At 39.0% G+C, this 27,379-nt stretch overlaps 2 protein-coding genes across 6 annotated transcripts in view; one reads left to right on the top strand and one right to left on the bottom strand.

The window, feature by feature from the left end:
* Window positions 1-5,758, bottom strand: part of TMTC3 (transmembrane O-mannosyltransferase targeting cadherins 3) — a 49,128-nt gene extending 43,370 nt beyond the window's left edge. For all 4 annotated transcript variants that reach the window (XM_020777570.3, XM_073000298.2, XM_020777587.3 and 1 more), the window contains exon 1: window positions 5,499-5,758. The gene's annotated coding sequence lies outside the window, so the exon portion shown is untranslated. The remainder of the gene's footprint in view (window positions 1-5,498) is intronic.
* Window positions 5,759-5,992: 234 nt separating this feature from the next.
* CEP290 (centrosomal protein 290) overlaps window positions 5,993-27,379 on the top strand; it is a 65,705-nt gene continuing 44,318 nt past the window's right edge. Inside the window, exons 1-19 of one of the 2 annotated variants that reach the window (XM_073000296.2) lie at window positions 5,993-6,213; window positions 8,475-8,593; window positions 8,701-8,778; window positions 10,593-10,662; window positions 12,407-12,453; window positions 13,300-13,443; window positions 14,542-14,595; window positions 15,368-15,520; window positions 16,527-16,709; window positions 17,695-17,784; window positions 17,877-17,999; window positions 19,358-19,481; window positions 20,920-21,092; window positions 21,749-21,911; window positions 22,272-22,372; window positions 22,452-22,539; window positions 23,636-23,748; window positions 25,798-25,882; window positions 26,732-26,874. In XM_073000296.2, coding sequence (XP_072856397.2) covers window positions 8,492-8,593; window positions 8,701-8,778; window positions 10,593-10,662; window positions 12,407-12,453; window positions 13,300-13,443; window positions 14,542-14,595; window positions 15,368-15,520; window positions 16,527-16,709; window positions 17,695-17,784; window positions 17,877-17,999; window positions 19,358-19,481; window positions 20,920-21,092; window positions 21,749-21,911; window positions 22,272-22,372; window positions 22,452-22,539; window positions 23,636-23,748; window positions 25,798-25,882; window positions 26,732-26,874 — 2,034 coding nt within the window. In that variant the 5' untranslated portion in view covers window positions 5,993-6,213; window positions 8,475-8,491. Of the gene's footprint in view, window positions 6,305-8,474; window positions 8,594-8,700; window positions 8,779-10,592; window positions 10,663-12,406; window positions 12,454-13,299; window positions 13,444-14,541; window positions 14,596-15,367; window positions 15,521-16,526; window positions 16,710-17,694; window positions 17,785-17,876; window positions 18,000-19,357; window positions 19,482-20,919; window positions 21,093-21,748; window positions 21,912-22,271; window positions 22,373-22,451; window positions 22,540-23,635; window positions 23,749-25,797; window positions 25,883-26,731; window positions 26,875-27,379 lie in introns of both variants that reach the window. The other variant, XM_073000295.2, reaches the window with a different exon arrangement.

Genomic DNA, 27,379 nt, shown 5'->3' with positions numbered 1-27,379 from the left:
CCATAGAAACCTATACCTGGGACAGGAAGCAACAGTTAGAACTGGATATGGAACAACTGATGGGTTCAAAACTGGGAAAGGAGTATGACAATGCTGTATATCATCCCCCAGCTTATTTAACTTATATGCAGAATACATCATGCAAAAGGTCGGACTGGAGGAATCCCAAGATGGAATCAAGATTGCTGGAAGAAATATCAACAACCTCAGATATGCAGATGATAGCACTGTGGTGGCAGAAAGTGAGGAGGAATTAAAGAACCTCTGAGGGTGAAAGAAGAGAGTGCAAAAAACGGTCTGAAGCTCAACATAAAAAAAACAACAACTAAGATCATGGTCACTGGTCCCATCACCTCCTGGTAAATATAGAGGAAGTGACAGATTTTACTTTCTTGGGCTCCATGATCACTGCAGATGGTGACAGCAGTCACAAAATTAAAACACACCTGCTTCTTGGGAGGAAAGCGATGACAAACCTCGACAGCATCTTAAAAAGCAGAGACATCACCTTGCCAACGAATGTCTGCATAGTCAAAACTGTTTTTTCCTGCAGTGATGTATGGAATTGAGAGCTGGACCATAAAGAAAGCTGAATGCCGAAAAATTGATGCTTTTGCGTTGTGGTGCTGGAGGAGGCTCTTAAGAGTCCCCTGGACTGCAAGAACAAACTTATCCATTTTGAAGGAAATCAACCCTGAGTGCTCACTGGAAGGACAGATCCTGAAGATCCTGAAGCTGAGGCTCCAATACTTTGGCCAATCTAATGAAAAGAGAAGACTCCCGGGAAAAGACCCTGATGTTAGGAAAGTGTGAATGCAAGAGGAGAAGGGGACGGCAGAGGATGAGATTGTTGGACAGTGTCATCAAAGCAACCAACATGAATTTGACCCAACTCCAGGAAGCAGTGGAAGACAGGAGGGCTTGGCGTGCTCTGGTCCATGGGGTCACAAAATGTCGGACACGACTAAACGACTAAACAACAACAATCAATTCAAAGATGCAGAACCTTAAAAAATTCTCATTTGAGATAGGAAAATTTTCATAAATTTTGGCTGCACATGCTTACTGAAGTATCCATAGCTGTTGCCCAAACTTCTCGCAAGTACTTCAGAAACTAATGAATTTCAATGAATTAATAAGGCTTATCATAGGAATATGTATTTTGATCTTTGAAGAAAAAAAAAACCTAAAGCTGCTGCAGTGTTTCCTGGGGGTCCCGGTCTCACTACCATTAGGTTCTACACAGGGTATCTCTGAATTATAACTCTCAGGAAGCACAATGGCAGCTGCTTTTTTGTCTTTTTAAAAAACCAATGAGCAACAGGAAACGGTAAGGCCAGAAGAGCTGATGGTGAAGGTAAATGACCAAAAGCCCTCCTCAGGGTTAGGGTGAAACACGCAGGTATGTTAATTTTGATTTCTGGGTTGCAATTCCTAGAGAATTCTGGGAAGTGAAGTCCAAAAACATGACAAATCACACCTCTGACCAGCATTCCTCTTAACCAGGAGCTTAAGATTGCTTAGAGTCAGACTAATCCATAGCTTAAGATTCCTTAGAGCTGCTTAAAAACATGACCTAGAATGTCTCTCTGTAATCGTCAGAGGTCTTTGTATGTAGCCCAAAAAGTATATCAAGGTTAGTGGGATGTACACAGCCAGATTTGCACAAATCCTTTGGTCAGAAACAAAGATGACTGTGCTTCTCCCCCACCCCCAAGCCCATACTAATACAGTATCTCTAAAAAAGCTCTCCTTAAAAGAATATCTTTTGTCTAGCAAGACTCTCCATTTTGCTGAAAAAAATTTAAAATAAGACCTAGCCCAACCTGAAGAGATTCCCACGGCTAAATCAGAAACAATGAAATTGAGATGATACAATACTACAAAACATTGTGTGTCTGAACATAACATTCTTTGCAGCTAGATACAGAAATCTAAATCAGGCACTTTTTATATCAGATAAAACAATTCAACAATGCAAAATCCCTCTCCTAATTTTACTGTGGAACCAGTTACCTCGGGAGTTGGTGAGTGCTCCAACACTGGAGGCATTCAAGAAAAACTTAGATAATCACTTGGCAGAGATGCTTTGAGCAGGGGATTGGACATGATGGCCATGTAGGCCCCTTCCAACTTCACTTTTCTATGATTCTACTGTGAGCTGGAATAATTGTTTTTCAGATGACAAATTTGGGAAAACACAGTGTCACTTCATTTGCAGTGATGAACAGAAGTACAAATAAAGTTCAACTGGTTTAAAACAGAGTGGTCCATTTTTAATCTGGTGACTGACAACTGGATATATAATTTCAACTTTGTTCTAATTTATTCATTTACTTGCTTACACAATCCAGCCCTAGTCATGAATCATGAATCTAGCTACCTCAAGCACTCACCGCTCGCAGGCTTTAACACAATATTAGACAATTGTAGCTAACCAGATGTTGCTAGATTGCAACTTTCAGCATTCCTTATCACTGGCTATGCCAGCTTGGGCCACTAAAAATGAACACACAGCAATGCACAGGGGGCTGCATTTTGCCTACCCCCCTATTTGAATATGAGTCTCAGACATGCTCCTGGTATGGCATGATCTCATAGGCAAGTGAGAACAAGACACAAAGCCATTCTAGCAACAGTGGCATGGCCCTGAAGTGCTTCCAGTTAGAGATCCAACAGCTCCCCACTTGGTCATCTTGTACATAAGTAACATTTATTTCATTTCCTGGGGTTTAAATCTTTAACTTTTGTTCTTAATTTATCTTATTCTGATTATTGCTTTCAAATTTGCCACATTGGGCTCTCCATGAACAGAGAGGTCAGCTACAAAATATTAAATAACAATACTACACCACAGGCTTTAGGTAACTGCATCTGGGCATTGACAATGAAAGCACAGGGCAACTTCCTGATGTACACATCTTGACTAACATACAGATTTTTCAACAGTGGCATTTAACTTGCAAGTAGGAAAAAGAGAGAAGAGTTAACTTGAAGAACTACACATGAGGTGGTGGGGAACCTTTCTATTGTTCCTGGTTGGTGGTCATGCTGGCAGGGACTCATGAAACATGCAAGTCAACAACCTATATTGAGTGCCACAGGATCTCCATCAATGTCTCAGGAAAATAAACTTTCTATAATACTGGCTAAGTATTTCTAACATCTAGAAGCAGATGAAATGCACAGTTCTAACATGCAGCTATCCACCATCTCACAAGTGCACACAGAGTCCAGTGTTGTTTCATTCAGCTATAACCCTACATACAATGTGATTTCTGGCTGGTGTTTTTACTCTCAAGATTTAGACCAAGAATGGGACTTTCAGTTGTTGTTTTTTACTGCAACTTCCAGAAGTTGTGAAGAAGTCCTTATGCAAAAGTTTTGGAGATACTGTATAGCCAAAAATTTAAAGTCCACAGGGCAGGTTTTCTCTCTTCCCATTAGTGGCTCTATTGCTGTGATCCTACATTCAAAAAGAAGGAAATTGTCCCCACACTTAATGGACTCTGCAAGACTTTATGGGACAGATATTCTCACTGCCCTATAGGCTCTAAAGACTGGTCTCCTATGAAGCCTTGCAACTTCCAGTAAATCCTGGGGCAGTTTCTTTCTTTCAAAAAGAAAATGACAGCACCACTAAGGGAGATGAGAAAAGCTGGCTTGGGGACTTTTATTTCTTGGCAAATTCTGGGAGCTGGAGTCCAAAAATCCAAAAGTCCCATACCTAGTTCAGATCAGCTTTGAAAGTTTGTCATATGGCATTTGGGTCTGCTTTTCAAAGAAGGAAAACTATTGGATTGTTGCCTAAATCACTGTAAATGATAAAAGCAACTTTGAAAAACTGGAATGGAGTCAAATGTTACTTTTGCTCTGTTTGTTGGACATTCTGCATTGCATTAATTATTTTAAATGTTTATTCTGATATATTTGGGCATTTAATCTTCTATATCATCATATAAAAGCCCAGTAATGCACTCATGGAATAGCTATAATCTATCTAACTGTACTTAGAGACAATCTGAGAAGTGAAAGGTTGATGATATCAATAATATTTACATATAGCAGATTGATATTTCTTAGACTTATGTTCAAAATCCAGCCAACAATTATATAAATAATGAAAGCAGACCATTAGAAAGAGGAGGGTTGGTTCAGCATTGCTGAATAGCTCAAGTGCTATTCAGCCTGTCAACCAAATGGCTAAGGGCAGTTTACAGTAACAGGACAAACAAAACAAAGAAGCATTTCTCCTCATCTCAAAGACATGGGGGGAAGGGAAGACCCATCAATCAGAGCTATGTTTGCATGAATGTATTAGACATGTCTCTTCCAACAGTTCATAGTTTGTAGAGGTCAGCTAACCTGATCAGTTATCACTTACAAAAATTAAACCCAGATAATGAATTATCAATGTTGAAGTAATATAATGCCAAAGTACCGACTTACATGCCATTACTATTCTCTCGTACATATACACACATTTCTTCCCCAGGGGATTCTGTCACAAATAAATACTGCTACATATAGAACTGTGACAGAAAAACACACTTTAATATTGCATGCTTTAATTTGTATCACATAATATATAATTAATTATAATTCACAATTTGATATTGATAAAATCGACAAGAAAAAGCCTCATATACTCTCTGAAAAGCTTGTGCATCGCTGTTCACATACTGTATTTTGGTTCAATTTCAGAGTCAGTCATGTTCCAAGTCCTGACGAGAATTATTCTATGCCTCATTAACATCAATGATGCATTACACAACAATGATAAACATTTTTGCGGGGGGGGGGCAACCAAACACAGTGAGAATTGCTTGTGAGTAAACCTGCACCAGAGTGCAACACACATGACACTACCTTTGATTTGAGGTCACAGCACACTATGTGGCTAGATAAACATAACATTACCATGTGGTACATTGGTATTGTTGTTATGAGCTATCAAGCTGGAACCAACTTATAGCAACCTGAACGAGGCTTTCAAGCAAGGGAGATACAGTATTTAAGAAGTAGCCTTCCAGTTCCATACTCCCAGTGTTTTTTCTGAGTTCCTTACTGGAATACATTGTTACTACTCCTATATTATAAGTGTCCTACACGGAAGGATTCAAAGAACCTGGAATAGAATTCAGGTTTTAACACGTGTAATTACTCTACTCCCATATTATAAGCACCCTGCATCGAAACAGTACAGAGAACCTGCAACAGAACCGAGGTTTTCACACGCGTCACGTGTGAATATCTTCACGAGACCTGAGGAGTACTTCATGGATGTCAGTAAGGCTGTCAGTAAAAGATACGAGTGCTATCTGAATGACTACGGTAAGCTCCTAAGTTGTATTTAAATATCACTGTGCAATGCTGAAAGCACGAGGGCATCGTTACACTACCGTAAGGTCTGCTCCCTCTTATTGCTCCACACTTAAAAAAGACGACTACGGGACCCATCCTCCCGCGCCCCGTTCCTATTCATCCTCTGACGTTACCTCGCTGGAAAACCACAAGCACCAGCCACCCGAAGCAGGACCCCGACCCGAGACTCTCTTGGGCTTTCTTATGCCGCATGACCCTCTCTCCAGATGAGCCTAGGAATGAATGCCTTCTCCGCCATGTCTCGTTCCGCCACTCAGCCCTTCCCCGTCCTCGACGTGAGGCATGAACATGAAGCGGGCAAGCAGAAACTCCCTCCCGAACTACGCAGGCGCTTACTCGGTCACCCATAATGGATGCTGGGAATCCGTCCAGCGGGACTTCTAAGCCCAGCATTCCAAGCGGCGAAGAGTCAGAAAAGTGAGCCTGCTTGGGCGGCGTATGGCACCTTGGGGGATGTAGTCCTTCACTATTGCCCTCTTCCGTGAAGGTATTTTTAATCATTTTCTCCCACTTTCCCCTATATTCTTTGTCTTAAACTTTTTAGCTCAGCCCTCCTGATCCCACAAGAAGGGGCATCCTCTTGCTCTCACCGGAGCTTACATTTTGAGGCCGCACAAAGCATCCTGGGAAGTGTAGTCTCCAGCCGGAACTATCGAGAGGGTCCCCTCCGGAGGTGGGAGTCCCGCGGGAGTTTTGACTGGGCAGTCCGTCGCTCCCTTTTAAAACTATCCGGGTCCTTTCGGCTCCGGGCGAGGACTGTTTGCTGGCGTCGCCTAGCAGCGGCCATCTCCGCCTCCGCCTCCTCTCCCTCCCGCATCGGCTACGGAAGTAAGTGAGGAGCCAGGCGATAACGAGGGCTGGGGCAAGCGCGAGGGAAAGGCGGGAGACTTCCGTGGGATAATGAAGAAAACAAAGACGGGTAGGCGCGGCTGGCCGGGTCAGCAGCGCTGTGGGGAGACATGGGGGGCGGCAGCCCACGGACCTTGGAAAGGGGCGAGCGTGGGGTGCGGGGGTTGCCCTCGTAGCCCTTAAACCGCTTTTCCTCATTATCCACTTTTGCAAATCTGCCCTGAAGAGGGAGCGGGTTTTGCTGGGTTTCTGGATAAAAAGCACGTCATCTCCTTTTCTAGTTGAAGTTGCTGGTGACAATGAGGGGCGTGTGGTTGTTCTTGGGGGAAGCTGTCGGTTGTTCCCTGTTATTTATGTGAAAGGATTTCTGAAGCTCGTGAGAAGGCTTTCACACACAGTTGTGTGCGGGTTTAACGGGGAAATGCAACCGGGAAATACCGTGGCGCCTGTTTTTAGGATTGTGATCTGGCCCAGATTTACCATAATAAACTTTGCTGAGGGTAGCGTTCGCATTTCGTTGGGATGCTTCTTACAGGCGCTGGACTCCGCCCTCCAGCCAGAATAGGCTCTTAACAAGGTTTGATTTAGTGTGATCTCATGGTGTGTGTCTCTGACACAAGGGAGTGCTGCTCACGGTCTTGGCCATCGTGTTGATATACTGGGGCTGGTTTAGGCCCCTGAACGTTGTACTTGGAGGCTAGATCCTTTCCTGAGGGCTGCAGTCTGAAAGGAGATCAGGCTGCTGAGGGCCAAGAGTTGGGAATGGGTCAATCTTTTAAGAACTCATTTGGTAGTGTAGCAGGAAGATCCTCTTGCAAGAATACCAGAGTGACCAGAACCTGCCAGTGTAAAGCACAGCCATTGTTGACAGCCTTTCACATTCACATGGAGACTGCAGTGGCCTACTGGTATTGGCAAAAATTTCTCTCCTTCCTTTCCCCCTATTTCCTTCCCCCTATTCTCTCCAGCATCTAAGATCTTGTGGTTCCACCTTGGGAGGCTGGGAAATCTCCCTAGATCACCTGCTTTTTAAATCACTGCTTTTTAGGACATTGCCTTATTTCTACAGAAGTTCAGAGCCTCACACAGCCATTTGCTCAAGTTAAGGGAGTGAGGATGTGCAATGGCTCCTGATACTTTCCCACAGCCCCATTGAATTTGTTGGTAAAATTTAATTCATACATAGCATCAACAACTCTTACTAGACATGCTGTATTCTTAAACATGCATAAGATCATTCTTTGCATGTGTATAGAATCTAGCCATTCATTACTTTGTCCTTATTAACATTGTTCTTACATCTTCTACCTATTCACCTGCAGCTTGGGACTATCACTTCAGTGGAGAAGCGAATTTTCCAGATGCTATTTTTAAACAAGATTTGCCCATTATCTTTCTTCTTATCCACTTCTGCAGCTGTGCCTCAGTTCCTTTTCATGGCATTCCTGAAATTCAGCAGTCTTCCAGACTGATTTCTAAAAGTCAGGGTGCTATAAATGAAATTAATACTGAAACACTTGAACTCATGGATGAAGAACTTTAGATTCTAATAATGTTTTTGTACTTGCTTTTTAAATATATTGGCCAAATCCTTTTGCATAGTTATGCAAATGGCATAACCTTTGGAGGCAAATTGTCCTAAGTCAAGAAATTACTGTAGACGTTGTTGAATACTGAACCATAAAACTCAGTATGCAACTGATTATTTCTACAGTGAGGGACATGGTGGTGCTGCGGATTAAACCACAGAAGCCTCTGTACTGCAGGGTCAGAAGACCAGCCGTTGTAAGATCGAATCCACGCGACACAGTGAGCTCCCGTTGCTATTCCCAGCTCCTGCCAACCTAGCTGTTGGAAAGCATGTGAATGCGGGTAGATAAATAGGTATCACCACAGCGGGAAGGTAACAGTGTTTCGTGTCTAGTCGCACTGGCCACGTGACAACAGAAACTGTCTATGGACAAACGCTGGCTCTACAGCTCAGAGATGGGGATGAGCACTGCACCCTAGAGTTGGACATGACTGGACTAAATGTCAAGGGGAACCTTTACCTTTACCTATGTCTACAGTAATTTTGTAACTTTGGGCCATTTGCCTCCAAAAGTTACATAATTTGCTATACTAGTGTAACTAAGTAAAAGGATTTGGGTCAATATCTAATAAAAGTTCACTTTCTTTGTAAGTTGCTATGGTAAATTATGTCTGGCTATAATTGTATTTTTTGTTTTTCTTGTACAAAGGCACATGAGTTTTCAAGATGGCACCCATTTTAGAATGGAAGAAGATAATGAGAGTAGATCCTGATGCTTTGCCTCGTCAAGAAGAGCTAGCAGATAATTTGTTCGAGATGGTAGCCAAGGTATTTTGCTCTATGAGTTTACTATTTTGTATGACTAAAGAGATATTGTATGTTTAGAGTACCCAGTGTTGTTAATATTGAAAAGTACTTTTTACATTTATGTTTAGGTTGATGGAAATGACATCAAGGATGTGAACCCTGAACGTTTAATTCAACTCTTCAAAATTTCTCAGTCACTAATGAAGGTCAGTGTTACATCCTAATCACTCCTATATGACTTCTTAAGGAATTGTACATTTCCAAATAAAATTCTGGTGGTAATTGCTTCTGACAGAATTCTGCTCATGACACTGGAAGTACTAATACATGAGAAATAAGTGCTCATCAGTACACTTCAGGTTTTCTTTTTCACATGCAAGGCTAAAGGCAGATCATGTACTTTATAAGTTCACATCTCACAATAAATTACCTGGTTGGAATTTTCACTCTAGTTTTCCGCAGTGCTGCACAGGGGCTCTATCCTGTGTGTGTGGGGTTCTGGCCATAACTGGAAGCAAATGGGTGGAAACACTGGCTCAGCTGTGCATGCCTGATGCAGCACTGTGTGCCTGCACGGCTCAGAAGGAATCTTGGTTGGTTGGTAAACAGCCATTAATATAATTGGCCATGATGTGAAATGTTGTGATCACTTCTTATTGTACAGTAAAGCGCATGGGGCACATTGTGGGATGCTGTGGCTAAGCGGGGGGGCAGTATCTTGGGAAGAAAAGGGAACATGAAAAGAGTGTACCGTTACAGATGAAAATGTTTCCCTCCATGCTAGGCAATGATTCAGAGTCTGTTCTGCTAATTCAAAGCAAATTCTCTTGCCACCACCGTTTCCTACCAACCATCCCTATGTCAATCTCTGTTGCTGTTCTGGCTGGTCTTCAATCAATATTGTTTCCCATAGAAAAGGTCAAGTGATGACTAATAGCAAAACACAGCAGCTGTGACAGCAATAAAGGCAATTGTTCTTGTAAGAGGCTTAGCAGAGACCAATCTTATGCAAAGTTTAATTACTGTACTTTATTTTCAACTATGATGAAAGTTCAGATCTTACATTTTACAGTCCATTTCATCAGATAACTTTTATCAGTGTGTCCACTTAGGTTTGAAGTATTTATAATAAATACATTTGGAGGAAAAATGTGACAAATATCCCTTTATATTGATATCCCTTTATATTATAGTAGGATCCCTTTGACTTAATAAAAAAGGAGCTAAGTAATTTGAAGTAAGCCTTTCTGGTATACAAGAAGGTATTTACTCCCTGGAAGGTTATTAATAAGTGAGAAATCTGTAATTTATACCTGGTGGTGTGAAGTCTAAGGGCCTAAGAATCAACCTCAAATTGCTGTTGATTAAGATGTCAAAACTTATATTTCTTGTCACATGTTAAGTCATGTGACTAGTTCACAGTGATACAAGTGCTGACCTCTTAACTAGTGGAAATTGCTGCTGAGCTTTAAGCCAATGGACAGGCACTAGCAGGCATAAATAGTAGAATTCTGGTCATAGTCTTCAGGTAGTATAGTTGATTAAGGAAATCTACAGTGTTTTTTTACTGCTAACATCTATTCATTGTGCACCCCTTGACTCACCTGGGAGTGAGCCACATTGAACTCAGTGGGACCTGCTTAGGAACAGACTTGCATACAGTTGTATTATTAGCTGATTTTTTGTGTCAAGTGTGAAAAAAGCAGAGGCTTTTATGGCCTATTTTTCGCAGTAGTTTTGAGGATAAATGCAAAGGTAGGGCTGAATAGCTTAATGCTGCTATTTATCTTGCTTTTTAGTGTGCTGAGCTATGTATTAGGTTATTTGGTATATATGTGGGCAAATTCCTAATAATTTTATTTTCCTATTATCAAAATCTCTCCGTAGATGTATGATGCATATAAGGAATTTGTCCATGTGTCTCATCTAACATTTTAATGTAGATTACATCTTCTGATTTCTTGCAAAATGTTTATTGTTTGAGCACTTGTTTTGTATTATTTCTGTTTAATTTTTTTAGATGAAAAATCAAGAAGTAGAGCTGGCTTTGGAAGAAGTTGAGAAAGCTGGAGAAGAGCAAGCAAAATTCGGTATCTGCCTTCTGTAGAAACATAACATTCTGTCACACTTGCACATGCATATTGCTAATTTTAAACAGTAGTACCTGATATTAAATCTAGTGCAGCCCAATAGATAGAAAATTCTACTACAGGACATTACACCATATTGAACTTTGTTCAAACATGACTTCTGTGATATTTTCTAATCTGAACTGTTGATAATGAGGAGCTTTGTTCAGATGTTATGTCTCAGTCTGTGCAGAGCTAAATGTGTGGCGGGGCCATGGGTTGCACATAAGCTCCACCTTAACCCTCCCCACTTTCCTAGTAAGGCCTTCATGTTTTTAATGCAAATGTTTGCAAAGGCAGTTGAAAGTACCTTGAACTGGAAGTTCTTGCAGTGCTCTTGTGACTGAGAGCTCTGCCATGTCAGTGCTCCTGATCATGACAGTGCTGTAAGTATATTCAGCTGAACATGCTCAGAGATACCTTTCTATTAAGTACACAAAGGTCTTGCTGATTTACAGGCGGTTTGAGAATTTAGGTGCAGCTTATGTGGCGCCCCTACCCTCTCCACCTATTTACTTTTTTTGTGAGCCATAAAGTGAGCCTAGTTTGTTCTGAACTGTTCCCAGATGTAAGAATGATCTGTATTTGTCCAGTGATATCCAAAATGCAAGATTATATGTTTGCTTTAAAAATCTGAGTATGCCGTCACAGAGGAACAGAGGATCCGCTGAGCCAAAATCTGCAAGAAATGTCTTAATATCAGTTTCTCATTTATAACTAAGAGAAACATTGTGATTAGAAAATTTTAACCTTAAGCAGTCTTTAAATTTGATTTAGTTTGGATAGACCATGTTAATTATAAACACGCTACTTCTTTAATAATGCAGTCCTATTCATGTCAACTCTGAAGTAAACTCATTCAGGTCACTAACTTTCACATTAGTGTCAACTGGGTTGTGAGTTGTTATGGTGAATTAGCTTTGGCTATAATTGCATTTCTTCATAATTTTTTTTGTACAAAGATAAATGCGCTTTCAAGATGGCACCCATTTTAGAACGGAAGAAGATTATTAGAGTATATCCTGATTAGATGTGGGAGCTTCATATTCATATTCCAGGGGATAATGAATATGAGGCTTGGCACCACAGGTGCCGTAGTGGTCCATTCCCGCCTCCCAGAACCAGCCCAGTCCGCTCACTGGGATCCTTGCAGTACGTGTGTCTGACGGGATCAACATTGTGCCAATCAGGGATGTTGTTCTGCCAGCGCTGCTCCACTTCTCCCTGCAGCTCACCACTCAGCAGCTGAGCAGGATGACTCATCTTCTTGCCTCCTTGCTGGAGAAGTTGGTTGTGGGGAGTGGCAGGGCAGCGCCAGTGGGAGTACATCTGTGTTTGGCAGAGTGTTGCTGCCATTGGACATGTGCACTGTGAGGAGCCTGGTGAGTGGACCTGGATGGTTCTGGGGGGAGGGAATGCACCGTCATGACACCTGTGGCGCTGAGCTTCATATTTGTATCTGCCAGGATATGAGTGTGAAGCTCCTATGTCTAATCCTGATGCTTTGCCTTGTCAAGAGTAGCTAGCAGATAATTTGTATCTTAATTTCAATTTTTCAAGCAATAACTGTTTTACTTAAATAAGAAATCTTTTGTGATTTTAGTTGGAGCAAGATATGACCCTAGCTGATGAAAGTTTATTACCATGTTCAGTTGAATCTTTTGTAAATTATAGTTTGATAACTTTGCACTGTTTTTCCAAACAGAAAATAAGTTAAAAAGTAAGGTGATGAAATTGGAAAAAGAATTAGAGGTATGTTGAAATTTAAAGTATACTGTTTATTTTGTGAATTCATTTGAGACTAATTAAAAGTTATAGCAGTTACAGTAGTTAACCTTTTAGTGATTCTTTAATATAGATATTTGCTTAAGGTGATAAAACATGAACGTATTTTTGAGTCCCAATGATTTTAAACTGTTGGATTTAAAAGTGCTTCAGTTTGGTAATGTCCTGTTCTACATCTTGTAAAGTATGTATTACATTGTAATGTGTAGAGTTCTAAAATTTTAATGTATTTTCATGTAATTCAGCTGTTATGTTTGAGGCTATTTAGGTTTATTTCAGTAGCTGCAATCCTGTTGGCACAGCTCTATGTACATAAGGCTAATGATGCCATCAGCCACACCTTTTATCTTTAATTGAAAGTTTCCTATTTCCACCTCACACCACCCCCAGGTTCTGAGGTACCCTATATAAACTGAGGAAGCCTTTGGGGACTTCAGGACTGGGGGTTGGGGAACCATTAATGTCTGAAAATTGCTGCCATTATGACTGTCGAACAGGGAGTGGTGATTTCCAGACATTAAACCAATCATTAGGATGCCTTAAAACCTGAGGCCACAGAATAAGAAATTTCTAATTAAAGGTGAAAGACCATAGCAGATGACATTATCAGCTTCACACACATAGAACTTCACCAACAGGATTTTGGCCAATTTTTCTTCTGATTCCTACATAAATTGAGAAACATTTAATGCACTTTCATAAATTGGATGTCTATTGTGTATGCACTGTAATTCTGACAGAAATTGTTCACATTTTGTTCTGTCAATTTACCTTGGACATACATTAATGATTTTTTGGTTGTGATGTATTAAGGCAGCACAACGATCTACTGGTGGTCGTGATACTCGCTTTTTGCGTGATGAGATCCGTCAGCTGGGAAGGCAGCTGGAACAGAAAGACAGAGAATTGGCAGATATGGAGAAAGAACTAGAGAAGGAAAAGAAAGTCAATGAGCAGGTAGACATTTGTAAAAGTTAAAAAACTGAAGGCCTGTATTGCATAACATTGTTTTGTGAGTATCAGTTGCAATAGGAAAAAAATCTAGTAACAAAAGATTCTTTGATATATAATTCATAGTTTGTATATGAAGTGTTTCGGATGCATACATATGAGCCAAGAGTGTGATGTGACTGCAAAAAAGACAAATAGTATTTTTACTGCATTAACAGAAACATCATCTCCAAATCCTGTAAAGTTCTAGTTCCCTCTATTTGACACTGGTTAGGCCTCATCTTAAGTCTTGTGTCCAGTTCTAGACACTGCACTTTAAGAAGGATGCCAGCATACTGGAATAGGTTTAGAGGAGGGCAACAAGGATGATCAGGGGACTGGAAGCCAAACCCTATGAGGAAAGACTGAAAAAACTGGGCATGTTTTGCCTTGAGAAAAGAACACTGATGGGAGACATGATGGCACTCTTCAAATACTTGTCATATGGGAAAGATCTTTCTCGATTATCCCAGAATGCAGAACATGTAATAATGGAAGTCAGATTTTGGTTGAATGCCAGAAAAAAAAAACTCCTAATTGTAGAGCAATATGACAGTGGGACCCACCTTGGGAGGTGTTGAGTACCTCAATGCTAAAGGCATTCAGGAGAAAATTAGACAGCCATCTGTCAGATATAGTTTGATTTGGATTTCTGCAGGGGCTTGGAGTCAGTAGCCTTATAGGCCCTTTCCAATTCCATTATTTTATGATTATTTGATTCATTCAGTCACCACTGTGTCTTGTTCACTGAAAGATGCAGAGGCTTCAGATATTTTTGTACTTTCACATAACCACTCTGTTTCCACTACTCTGTCCATCTTTTTCCTTACCCCAAAAATCTATTCAAGAGAACAAAATCAGAGTCCATTCAAGAGAAAGATGCATAATGTTTTTGATTCACCAGCATGGAGAATGTATGGAAACAGCCTGAGTTCTTAAAATATAGCGTTTACTTTTTGTATACTCTAGAGGTACCAATATGCTTGGAAAACAAAGGAAAATAAGGATGTGCTGTTCATTCTGAACTTGCAACATTTTTCCAATTAACTCAATTTGCCATCCTAGCTTGCTCTTCGAAATGAGGATGCGGAAAATGAAAACAGCAAGTTGAGAAGAGAGGTAAGTAGTAAGAAGTTTGGAATCTGTCCCCATGAATATATGTCTGTGTGCATCACTAAAGTATTTTAAATATTTTGGAGTAAGATTCTGCAGTATAGTGGCTAAGATTCAGACATTAAAATTTTTGAACTTTCCTTTTATCCATCTGATTGTTAATTGGAACACTGCTTCTTTTAGTGTTACTAACAATGAGTCTTTTATGCATAGTTTTTTTTCCTTGCCATTGTTTACTTTATGAGACATTGTGCTTCATTTTATTTATATTTGTCATATCTCTTAACTTTTGTTAATATGATTCACTGCTGGTAGTGAATTTTGATGTAGACAGGAAGGAGAGTTCTCATTTTACAACACAGAGACCATTTACTCTTTCTTATGACCTATCAGTATAAACTCATAGTACTGAGACATGTTTTGTTTGCAGTGCATTATATTGCTAATTATCCTAAAGAGGGGTTTTATGTTTTCTTCTCTTCTAATTTTTACCTACAAAGTCATGATTTCTTAATACTTCCCTGATTTTATTTCATTTTATTCTGCCTTACTTTTTTGGAAGAAAAAACGAATGAAGAAGAGAGTGAGTACTTAGATAAGTTAGTAAGTAGTCAATTAGAAGTTACAACTTTGTGTAATGTGGTGGCTTTTTTCAGAGAATCTAGTTGAAACATTGACACTGTAATACTCATTAATACAGTTCTTCAGCTTTTAGTGGTGACAGTATCTTACCTGCAGAATTCTCAAACTCTGGTTCATCTTTGCAATTTTTGTGCAGAATGAACAGCTTCGTCAAGATGTAATTGACTATCAGAGACAAATAGATACACAGAAAGAAACACTTCTTTCACGAAGAGGAGAAGAATCAGATTACAGGTCGCAGTTATCAAAAAAGAACTTTGAGCTTGTCCAGTACCTAGATGAAATTCAGGTAAACGTCAAGAAATCGCTCAGAACACTTACAAATTACAGGCTCTTATTCTGTATTTTCAGAATTAGAGCCTAAAAGACCAGAGTGATTTTCCCCCCTGGTTTCTCTCTTCAATATAAGCTTTTACATTGAGAATAAGAACAAAGCTAATATGTTATCCTAAAGATGTTTAATTAATGTGTTTTGATGTGTGGGATAACACTTTACATATTGTAATCCTTTGTAAGTATGTTCTTGTCCAATGGGCAAAATCCTATTGCATTATGTACCTGGCATAACCTAGATTGGGTGCTATAAACATTTAATTTACACTGCTTTAAAGCTTACTATCACCCCACCCCTTTTAGGTTTTGAGGCTCCCTTGGGCTCCCTTTTCCCCTGGCAAAGCCTTTGGGAGCCTCAGAACATTGCCATTTAATAGTCAAAAATCACCATTGGATCAGCACCAGACGTCTGCTCCAAGTGATGACAACCTGGTGATGATTTTTAACTTTCAAAGGCTTCCGAAGGCTTTCCCGGGGCAAAGGGGAGCTTTGGGAAGCCTTGGAATCTAAAATAGAGGGTTAACCCTTAATCAGTGTAAATTAATCACCTGATCAAGATTACACTGGCTAAAAAATTACTCAACAAGATTTTTCCTCCTGAGTTCAGCTAAGTGTATAGGATTGCTCCTTCAATTATGTTTTTCTAGGCTTGGACATAATAAACTTATTTGGCTTATGGAATTTAGGAAAATAGTTTATCATGGTAACAGCCTAGTAAGGTATTGTTGTTCATTTACTTTAATCATCAAGTACCCCAGTAGTCAATGTGAAATAATGATGGTTGATTATTTAATTATTTAGTTATTTAATTTATATATCTTCTTTCTCTCTTAACTGCATTCTGGCAGCTTGAAATATAGTAAAAAATAATAATATAATTTTCATTATAAATATAAAAATATATCTTAAATATAGTTTTCTTTTATGGAAGCCTATTTTTATAAATTGCTTTTAATTTGTAGACTTTGACTGAAGCTAATGAAAAATTAGAGGCTCAAAATCAGGAAATGAGAAAGAATCTAGAAGAATCAGTGCAGGAGATGGAAAAAATGACTGATGAGTACAATAAAATGAAACTAATTGTGCAGCAGTCTGATATTGTCATGGATCAACTAAGAAAAGAAAAGGAACAATATAAACAACAGGTAAGCAATAATTTGCAACCCGCCCTCTTCAAAACATTGTATCAACAATAGAAAGGTAAAAGTTCCCCTTGACATTTAGTCCAGTCGTATCTGACTCTAGGGCAGTGATGGCGAACCTATGGCACGCATGCCACAGCTGGCACGCGAAGCCCTTTCTTCTGGCACGCAGCAAACCTTTTGAAGTGGCTGCAGCTGTGATTCCCCCTTTCTCTTCCTGTTCTGGATCCTTTAACTTCCTGTCCGTCCTCATGATTCCCCCTTTAACTTCCTGTCTGTCCCCATGATTCCCCCTGAAACTGCCACTTTCTGTTCAGTTCTGGTCTTCTGGGTGGCACGGCAGCCACTGATTTCTTCCCCACCCCCTCATTTTGGGCACTCGAGCTGAAAAAGGTTTGCCTCCACTGTTCTAGGGTGTGGTGCTCATCCCTGTTTCCAAGCCATAGAGCCAGCGTTTGTCCAAAAACATTTTCTATGGTCATGTGGCCAGTGCGACTAGACATGGAACGTTGTTACCTTCCCACCATGGTGGTAGCTATTTATCTACTCACATTTTACATGCTTTCGAACTGCTAGGTTGGCAGGAGCTGGGACAAGTGACGGGAGCTCACTCCGTTGCGTGAATGCAATTTTATTATGGCTGGTCTTCTGACCTTGCAGCCCAGAGGCTTCTGCAGTTTAATCCGCAGTGCCACCACGTCCCTATGTATTAACAATAGCATTATGCAAATTCAAAAGACATTCAAAATTGCCTAGAATCAAGTTAAGCAGATGGCATTTTCTGGGGGACTACTGAATAATTCCAGCTTTAGCATCATCTCATCTGCCACCCAATTGCTGAGTAGATTTAAAAAATCTGCTACAGTATCTCAAAAATAAAGCATGCAAGTGCAAATGAGATTCCATTGATTTCTGAGGCAAAACTCCTGTTCTTAAATGTGTGCATAGCTTCTGTTTTCATGGATCTTATGACAATGATGTTTTACAGGTGCATGAGCTAATGGAACAACTTAGAGCCAAGAATGAAGAGGATGATCCTCTCATGGCAGCTGTAAATGAAAAAGTGGAAGAATGGAAGGTATGTTTGGTCCAATTTTAGCTAAACTTTGGGAATTAAGTTTTGCTTTTTTATTGTGCTTTTTTCATTTCTTACTTTTTTCTACTTTATAGGAAATCTTGGCTTCCAAAGATGATGAAATCATTGAGTATCAGCAAATGTTGATGAATCTGAGAGAGAAACTCAAAGTGGCCCAACTCGATGCTGACAAGAGTAGTGTTATGGCATTGCAACAGGTATTGGGCCTTTTCTGCATTTTGATAACTTATGGCAATGTTAAAACAGAAGCTCTTATTTGTTATACATCAGGATGGAATAGGCAAGTGATTAGGCATATTCCAGATGAGGTATTATTTTGGTTAAGGGATATTGGCTGTTTAAAGAAAAATATTTGGTCAGAAGACATTTCTTGTAGCCTACTCCTGAAATATAAACATGAGGAAGAGCATTAAATTCAGATGAGAAAAGAATTTATAGCATCTTTTTACAGATTCCTCAGTGATTTAGGTACATAACCAGTGATTCTCAGGTTTCCTCTGGAAATTGCATTGCTGTTTCTTAATACCTATTGAAACAGAACTGAGTATGGCAAATTACTAGTGCATGTGCTGTTCTCAGATAAACCAAGACCTTCCCATTAGAAGAGAGTACTGTGAGCAGGGCAGCCTGCGCTCATAGGAATTGGCAGAAGCAGCAAGGGCTTAGGTCAGCAACTTGTCACCTGACAGGTATTGTTGGGATGCAACTCACTATTACCTCTCATCACTGCCTATGCTGGCTGGTGTTGGTGGAAATTACAATGACCACAAATAATCCAATGAGCTACATATATAGCCTTTCCCCACTGAAAAACACATAATTACACCAGTATTGACTCCTATGTAAGAAATGCATCACCAGTAGAGGGCAGATCATGCCATGTTTCTTAATAATTGGCCAGAGATCTGACACCACTAGCTAATGGCAGGAGAGAGAAGAAATCAGTCATCTATTTTTGTAAGATTGACTTAGATGGAAATGAAAATATGTGGAAGAGGGCGCTGACAGGAAAAAAATAGGAATACAGCAGAAAGTGTGGAAAATCTGATTTGTTTGTGTGTGCAGATCTCACCTTAGCTCAGTCTGTGTGCAAGAGGGGTGGTAGTAGCAGAGGGGAATCTTGAATGCTGAGTAGCCTGAATAAGCTTGGAATGGAGAAAGGTATGAAATGGTATGGGGTTGGAACAAAAGTCTGAAGCCCTTGAGGTTTTAGTGCTGTTCTAAGACATATAAGTCAATACAGCTTGCAGCCCTGCTTGAACGAGCACATAGCTAGCTATTGTTGCATTTAGAGCAAAGTTCACATGATGTTAACAAGCCAAATTTAACTTAGAAAAATAAATCTTTTTCTTATTACAATGCAAGATATATACTTTATTTTTACTTCTCTGGTTCTGTTTATCTTCTGCTGCTTCTGCCTTTGCTTACCCTTCTAGATAATATCTGAACTCTATATTGTAAGTACTTTTACTTTTATCTCTTATGTTGGGTATTTCTGTAGCTTTGTAGTATGCTAGTGGTGCTGTTTATTTGGTACCAAATTATAATTTTTCAGGGTCTGCAAGAAAGAGACAGCCAGATCAAACTGCTCACTGAACAGGTAGAACAATATACAAAAGAAATGGAAAAGAATACATTGATTATTGAGAACTTGAAAAATGATTTGGAAAAAGGAAAAGGTAACGGTGTTTTGTTATTTCTGTGCATTTACATGTATGTAACATATTTATAACTCCTGGTTAAGATGGTGATTGTTAAGTTGTGTCTGATTCTTCGTGACCCCATGGACCAAAGCATGTCTTCCACTGCCTCCCGGAGTTTGGTCAAATTCATGTTGGTAGCTTCGATGACACTGTCTAACCATCTCATCCTCTGTTGTCCCCTTCTCCTCTTGCCTTCACACTTTACCAACATCAGGGGCTGTTCCAGGGAGTTTTCTCTTCTCATAAGATAAGATGGTTGGTTAGACTTAAATAATGTTCATGCCAATACATCATAATGACTGGAGGAGAAACATATGTTTCTGTAGCACATTATGCCTGTGTCATCTCAAAATAATCTCTAAATCTTTCTTGAACATTATCTTTTCTGCAGTATGTCTTACAGTGCATTTGTGAACATAGAGTGACATTGCAATAAGCAGAGCAGCTGGAAAATAACAGAGCAAGGAGTGGGTTATCAGATTCACATACCCTGTTTCCTCAAAAATAATATAACTTGAAAAGAAGCCTTAGTATGATTTTTCAGGATGCTCATAATATAAGCTCTACCCCAAGAATAAGCCCCAGTTAAGTGAAACCCCACCCTCCACCATTGTGCAGTAACCAGAAGAAGAAGATGTGACCGTATTTGAATAAATGTAGAATGTTGTACACGAAAAAAAAAATAAAACATCCACTGAAAATAAGCCCTAATGCATTTTTGGAGCAAAATTTAATGTAAGACCCTGTCTTATTTTTGTAAAAACATGGTAGTCCTGGTAGAGTAGAAAGCAAGCCATGATGGTTTGAATATGCCTGGTCTTGCTAAAAGTGAAGGTCAGGTCAACCCAGTCCTTCTTTTGATTAAGATAGCAACTACAGTGGTGCCTCGCTTAGCGAAGTTAATCGGTTCCAGGAAAAATGTTGCTAAGCGATTTAATCGCTAAGCGATTTTAAAAAGCCCATAGAAACACATTAAAATGTGTTTAATGCGTTCCTGTGGGCTTAAAAACTGACCTTATGCGAAGATTCTCCATAGGGGCGGCGATTTTCAGTGCCTCTAAAGCGAGGCAAAACAGCGGGCGGCCATTTTGTTTTTCTGGCGGCCATTTTGGAACCACCAATCAGCTGTGCAAAAAGGGTCGCTTTGCCATGATCACTTTCCTGAGATCATTGCAAAGCGATTTTTCCCCATAGGGGCCATCGCTAAGCGATCACTCTGGCGATGGTCAAAACCCCATCGCTAAGCGATTCCATCGCTTAACTGAGAGATTGCTAAGCAAGGCACCACTGTATTTTCTTATTTGGTATTTATAATGCAGTTCAGTGTATTACACTGAATGTCAGTTTCTCACTTAAGATTTCTCAAATAAAAAACAAATGCACTGTGGACATCAATTGTTGTTTTCCTCCCCAGGTCTGGCTTCTGCTACGCAACAGGATTGTACTGAGGAAATTCAAGAAAAGTTGCGTATACTGGAACAGAAAACCAAGGAGGCTGAAAGGGTAGCGGAACTAGCAGAAGCTGATGCAAGGAATAAAGACAAAGAGCTTATTGACACTCTGAAGCGAATGAAAAATTATGAAACTGTATGTACTTTAACTTAACAGAGCAAACTTGAAAGCACAAAGAGAAATTTGATTGCATGTACTATCAGTGAAGAGAAATGATGAGTACACCCATAATTCTCTCTGTGCTGCCTTTCCCGGTCTCTTTTGTCCCCCATTCTTTCTCTCTCACACATAGTCATTCAAACATATGTATAAGATATCTATATCTATATTTATTCTACCCATCAATTCATTTTCATTTTCTCTCACACACTTAAAACACTTTGATTCCCATACCTCTGGGTTGTATCTCCTTTTAGAGCAACTTGCCTGCTGTCTCTTGCTCTTTTCCTTCACTCCTGCAGAAACGTAGATCATAGTACAGAAACTGTAGAAAGCAAGGAGGAAGCACATCCTTCAGCTTGGTAACGGAGTGGGGCAAATCAAAGTATCTTTCTAAAGGAAATGCTAGCTGTCATACACCGTGACAAAGTGCTCACTTTCTTCCATGTCAAGTTTACCAGTGAATGAACTATCAAACTTTAAGGCAGTTAATAGGTTTAGTGTTTTGTTGTTATGACTCCAGGCTTTCTGAAAAGCTTCAAATATGTGTAATTTTACTAAATGGAATTTTGTTATTTCTTGGTGTTAATATTGACGGTATAGACAAAAACAACTGTCTTTTATTTTTTCAGGGGATTTATGGCTTGGAAGATGCTGTTGCTGAAATAAAAGATTTGAAAACACAAGTTAAAATAAGAGACCGTGAGATTGAAACATTGATTAAAGAGATTAATAGGCTTGAACTTAAAATAAATGATTTTCTTGATGAAAATGAAGATCTCCGGGAACGACTAGGTATATATCATGTTAAATGTTTAGATATTTAATTCTGCTGTGTTTCTGAAAAAAACTTTAAAAAGTCTTAACTAACTGTGGCTGTTTTCTCTGTCAAATTTCAATTGATATTTTTTAAAAATTGAACTGAGATATAGAAGTCATCATTTGTTACTGAAAACCCCTTTTCAACTAAGGGTTCCTTAGTTGTAAAATTTCTTGGGTTCCCCTATCAGAAAAAGGGAATATATAAATAAAAAAAAAAAAGATGGGAAATGGCAAAAAGAGAAATGGCAAGATGCTGTATGGAAAGAGAGTCCCCCCTCATTCTTTTGTATCTCACTCCATCATTATCTAATACAGATGCATGTTGTATTTCAGGCCTTGATCCAAAGACAATTATTGATTTATCTGAATTTAAAAGTAGTAAAGCATTAAAACAGCAGCAGTACAAGGCTGAGAATCAGATTCTACTTAAAGAGGCAAGTAATAAATTAAAATTGAAATTTATCATCAAAATACATTTTGTTGAGAAATAAAGTATGTTTAAATGCTTTTTAGATTGAAAGACTGGAAGAAGAAAGAGTTGCCCTAAAACAACATATTCGTAGACTTGCTCAGGAGAAAGGAAGGAGAGCTGCAACTTTAGGTAGGCTGGCTCTTATTATCTTTTGAAGTATGGTAGTGCTTGAGGCAATAGAATATTTTAGACTAGTATCTTGTTAATTTCTTTTCTCACAAAATTGAAGACTTTAAGTCTCAACTCTGATTTATTGAAAGTCTCTGAGATGTCAAGCAGAACTAACAGGGGCACAACCATGTTGTCTAGTGTAGCTTATCTGCAAAGGCAAACAAAGCTATCTTCAGTCCCATAATCACACCTGAGTCCAGACTGAAATGGATCTAAATAACCCCAGGGGATTCCCAACCTTGGGTCCCTAGATGCTTTTGGACTACAGCTCCCACAAATCCTGACCAGCACAGCTAGTGGTGAAGCATTCTGAGAGTTTTAGTCCAAAAACATTTGGAGACCCAAGATTAGGAACCACTGAGATAAACTGATGCATCGTACTGTTTGCTCATACTCAGTTTGTGATCTACAACAATTTCAGGATTCTTCTCACTCATAGTATTACTGAGCCAAGAACCATCCATCCTGAAACTGTACATTTGGTTTCTTCTTCCATGATGTAGAACTTTGCACTTATCCCTGTTAAATTTCATTCTGTTATTTTCAGCTCAGGCCTATCAAGATCTTTCTGAATTTTGTTTCTGTCTTCCAGAATATTAGCTGTTCTACCCAATTTTGTGTCATCTGCAAATTTTGTTTTCTCTGCACTCCCTCATCCAAGTCAATAATAAAAATGTTGAAGATCACCAGGCCCAGGCCTGAGTCCTTGCAGTACACCACTTGTTACCTCTTCCCAGTTTGAGAAGAAGCCATTGATAAGCACTCTCTGAGTATGATTCTCTAAACAACTGTGGATCCACCTGATAGTTATTCTGTCCAGCCCATACCTAGCTTGCCGATCAGAATACTGTATCATGAGACACTTTGTCAAAGGCTTTGCTTAAGTCAAGATCTATTATGCCTACAGCATTCCCACCATCTACCAGGGAGTTTACCTGATCAAAAAATGATATGAAATTAGTCTGGCAAGATTTGTTCTTGACAAATCCATGTTGGCTTCTAGTTATTAGAATTTAATTTTTAATATACTACTTGTTAATTTTGTACTCATTAGGATTGGATACAGATGATCTGCAGCTGATTGATACCTTTACAGAAGATCTGAAGATGAAAAGGGGGAAATCTGAGTTCATGAGCACGGCTAACATTGATGACATTAAAGCAAAGGTAAAGAGACAAATTGTGCCTATCGTAAATTCCATTTTAGCTTGATTTCTTAAATTAGAATACTATTATGGTACTTTAAGAAGGCATTTTTACAATGATACTATATTAAACATTCTTTGATAATGCTTGACCGTCTTGTCAATTGCTTGTGCTAGCAAGTGGAATACTAAGCTTTGGTGTGTTCTTAATAGAGGGTAACAGTTTGTATAACACTATGGAAAGCTTGTGGCATGTTAAAACATCATCATTTTTCTCCTCAGAAGTTAGAGGATACAGCAATAAATACCAAACACTTTACAGGATCTATTGAGAAGAATTAGAATATTTAAAAGGTTTTTTTGTCTAAAACATGATTACATTTATTTTCCTTTCCCTCTTTTTTCAGTGGAGTCCTCAGTTTGCTTCACAAGTAGAAGTGGAGAAAAAGAGTGATGGCTCCAAGGCTTTAACAATAGATGAGCTTTACAGTTCTCTAGGGAAGGAGTCAACAGAAACAGTAGGGACAGCATTATGTCCAGTGAATTATAAAAAACTGAATGAACTACAAGTAGACTGTCCAGTTTCATTTTCTTCTCTGGAAAGAAAAGAAAGTAATAGTTCAAGACAAGAGGTACAGAGGCAGGAAAGGCAGATGAAGAAGTCTGAAGCTCATTCCCATATCCGTATGCCAGTACATGCTGCGAAGACACTGTCCCTGGATTTCCAGGGTGGGCTGCCTCTTACTCTGCTTGGCAAGCCGGTGTCATCTTACGTAGTGCAGGAGATTCTGCTGAAAGATGAGGAGGACAATTCTGAAATAAAATTACTGGATTTGAGAACTGATTTGCAAGACCCAGGAAAAGATGAGGTGTATTTTCCAGAATCGTGGTCAGTAGATCATATGAAAGAAGGACTTGGTTGTGGCCAGACAGTAAATGCATATCAGACAGATCGAGTTGAGACTGTCATAAAGCAGCTGAAGAGTGAATTAATTTTTCTTAGATCAGAGGTGAGGCATCTTAATTGTATGTGATTCTACTGGAACTTTACAGTTATGTATGTACTGCATTTATGACCAGATAGTCAATGCATGTAGGCAATCTACATTATTTTAAATAAAAAGCATGAAAAATGAATAAGCTAGATGTAAGAACTGAATTGCACAGGAACAGCATGGTTTTGGAAATAAATAAATAACTAAATATTGTGCCCCTGGCTACCCAGAACTCCATGAATTCAACACTGAAGGCGTCAAAGTTGTCTACTTTACCCCAAACCTATCATCTCTCATTCGGCCTCTAGATCTGGTAGTCATAAGGACTTTTAAGGCTGATTACACATGGTACTGTATGGAAAGGATTGTCAGCACTATGGAAGAGAACCCCCATAGAAGGCAGTGTGTGTATGTACTAATGCTTTGTAGTTATGTTTTGAGGGACATAATAGTTAAAAACAGCTTTTGAACTACATAGGGTTCTGCGCCCCTAACCCCAGTGTTGTTGAAGGGAGAAATATACAGTGGTTTCTAGCTATGTTGCAGGTAGACAGCCTTTTGAATAGATAAATTTTGCACCTGTAAATAGTTAGACTGGATTGTAAAAAATCGCTCGCAATAACTTTAGTTGTTGAAAATATGAATGAAACATTAATGATTACTTGTTCTTTAGAATGAGCAGATACTGAGAAACTTTTTCGTCAAGAATACACTGAATCAAAATACAGAACTAGAGCTTGAGAATTGCAGGAGCCAGAAGTTTGAGGTAGTGAGAAAAATATAATTAAAAGCTTCATTAAGAGTCAGATAAGTATTTTTCAAGCATTTAGTATCTATGACTGGATTTACAAGGATTTGACTGTTACTTGTCTTATTACAAAACTCACCTGTATATTTTGTTTAGAATGTGTGAAAGACAGTATTCCAACTTGACAAAAATGTGTTTTTTGTACGGTTTAACAACTTTAAGATACTTCTCCATAGTTTTTGTTCTTTTTAAAATCTTAAGTCCGTTAAAAAAGGGAAATCTAATATCTTTGCTCATTCCTTTCCTCTTTTTCTTTCTTTCTTGACAGAATGACTACCTTGCCAAAGAATTAAATGAAAGAGAAAAAGACTTGGAACAAAACAGGTCTATAATAATAAAGTTTCAGTCCAAATGTAAGCAGAAACTTAATTTAAATGTGTAGTAGTTAATTGATTGGACAATATTAATCTTGTTTTTTTTAAAAATCATACATATTTTTCAAAATTAACTCGGTCATTAAAAAGCGAATGTGTAATAATGCAGGTTAGTGAAATAATGCAGATGCATTAAAATCAGTGGAACTTAAGTTAGGCATGATTCACTTTTTCCATTATTTTAACTTAATGTAAGCATATGTGGAGGGGAATGGGGACAATGGTGAGGGTAGTGGGATCACTAAAAAGCCACTCAGGTTGTCCTCGCTGCCCTTCCCACATGCTTGCATCATGTTAAAATGATGGGGAAAGTTGCCTTAGCAATCTGATGTGCCACTCTCCCCTGTGCCAGCTCTGTTACATGCTCATTAGAGCCCCACATGTGCAACGTCTTGTAGGGAACAGTGGCAGGCTCCCAATATCTCAGTGTTTTCAAGGTTCCATGAGCTGTCTGGCAGACTGGAGAACCATTATGTCTGATCTAGCCTTTCAAACATGGCTGTAAAAATGTATATGAATTTGCAGGTTTTGACTCCAAAGTGTCTAGGAGTAAACAGCATTGTCTGATTCTAGAGATCAACTCTGGAGGTTTTTCTCCGAGTAGTGCCATCACAGTAAGACCTTATTTGATAATGAACATCTTTTAAAATTAGTTTTCTTACTGACTTCTTAACATTTTAAAATAGAAATGTTTAATGCTGTATATTTATTTATTTCGGTTGTTACACATTGATCTTTTGTTAAATTCACAAACAATTCCAAGCCTTCGAGAATATAATTCCAAGGGTGAATGAATGAATGAATGAATGAATATATGTATAATTACAGTAAAAGAATTAGTGCAAGAAAATAAGCATCTTGAACAAGGCATGAAAGAAATCCTTCAAGCAATAAAGGATATTCAGAAAGATCCAGGTGTGAAAGGTGGAGAAACCGCTTTAATGATTCCTAGTCTGGAAAGATTAGTAAATGTAAGTTCCTTCCTTCATTTTACCTATTTTATTTACTTACTCTGTATGCCTTTGCTAAAGGGATTTCATGGTGGTTAGTTTACTGTGTTGTGTAAAAACAGATATACCAAGAATGAAATAACAAGTGATAATTGAGCTTGGAGATACATATACATGTTGAACGTCTTGAAAGAGTTGGAGCACATATTAAAGCTGAATATGCCGAAAAGTGTAGATGCTGCTGTTGGAATTTTAAGGATTTTCCTCTCTTTCTGGTTGTTTCTTTTTAAATGGTTAATACTCTGCAGTAAGTATCCCTTGCAACTAGAAAAAGAAAAATTCTGCACTAGGGCTGGACTCAAAGGTAGTTCTCACTTCCTTTCTAGAGACATCCATTCTCTTCTGTACACATTGAATGTTTGCAGCTTTATAACTTGGATTCAAAAGCTCATCTTGACTAGCTTGCAGTTTAGGGTAGAAGCAAACAATTTAAGCAGAGGGTAAGTAGCTGGAGCTTGTCTTCTGT

This window comes from Pogona vitticeps, chromosome 5 (genome assembly GCF_051106095.1).
Source record: "Pogona vitticeps strain Pit_001003342236 chromosome 5, PviZW2.1, whole genome shotgun sequence".
In the NCBI taxonomy this organism is placed as follows: Eukaryota; Metazoa; Chordata; class Lepidosauria; order Squamata; family Agamidae; genus Pogona; species Pogona vitticeps.
The sequence above is the reverse complement of the archived record's forward strand: the minus strand, read 5'-3'. Positions and strand labels throughout refer to the sequence as shown.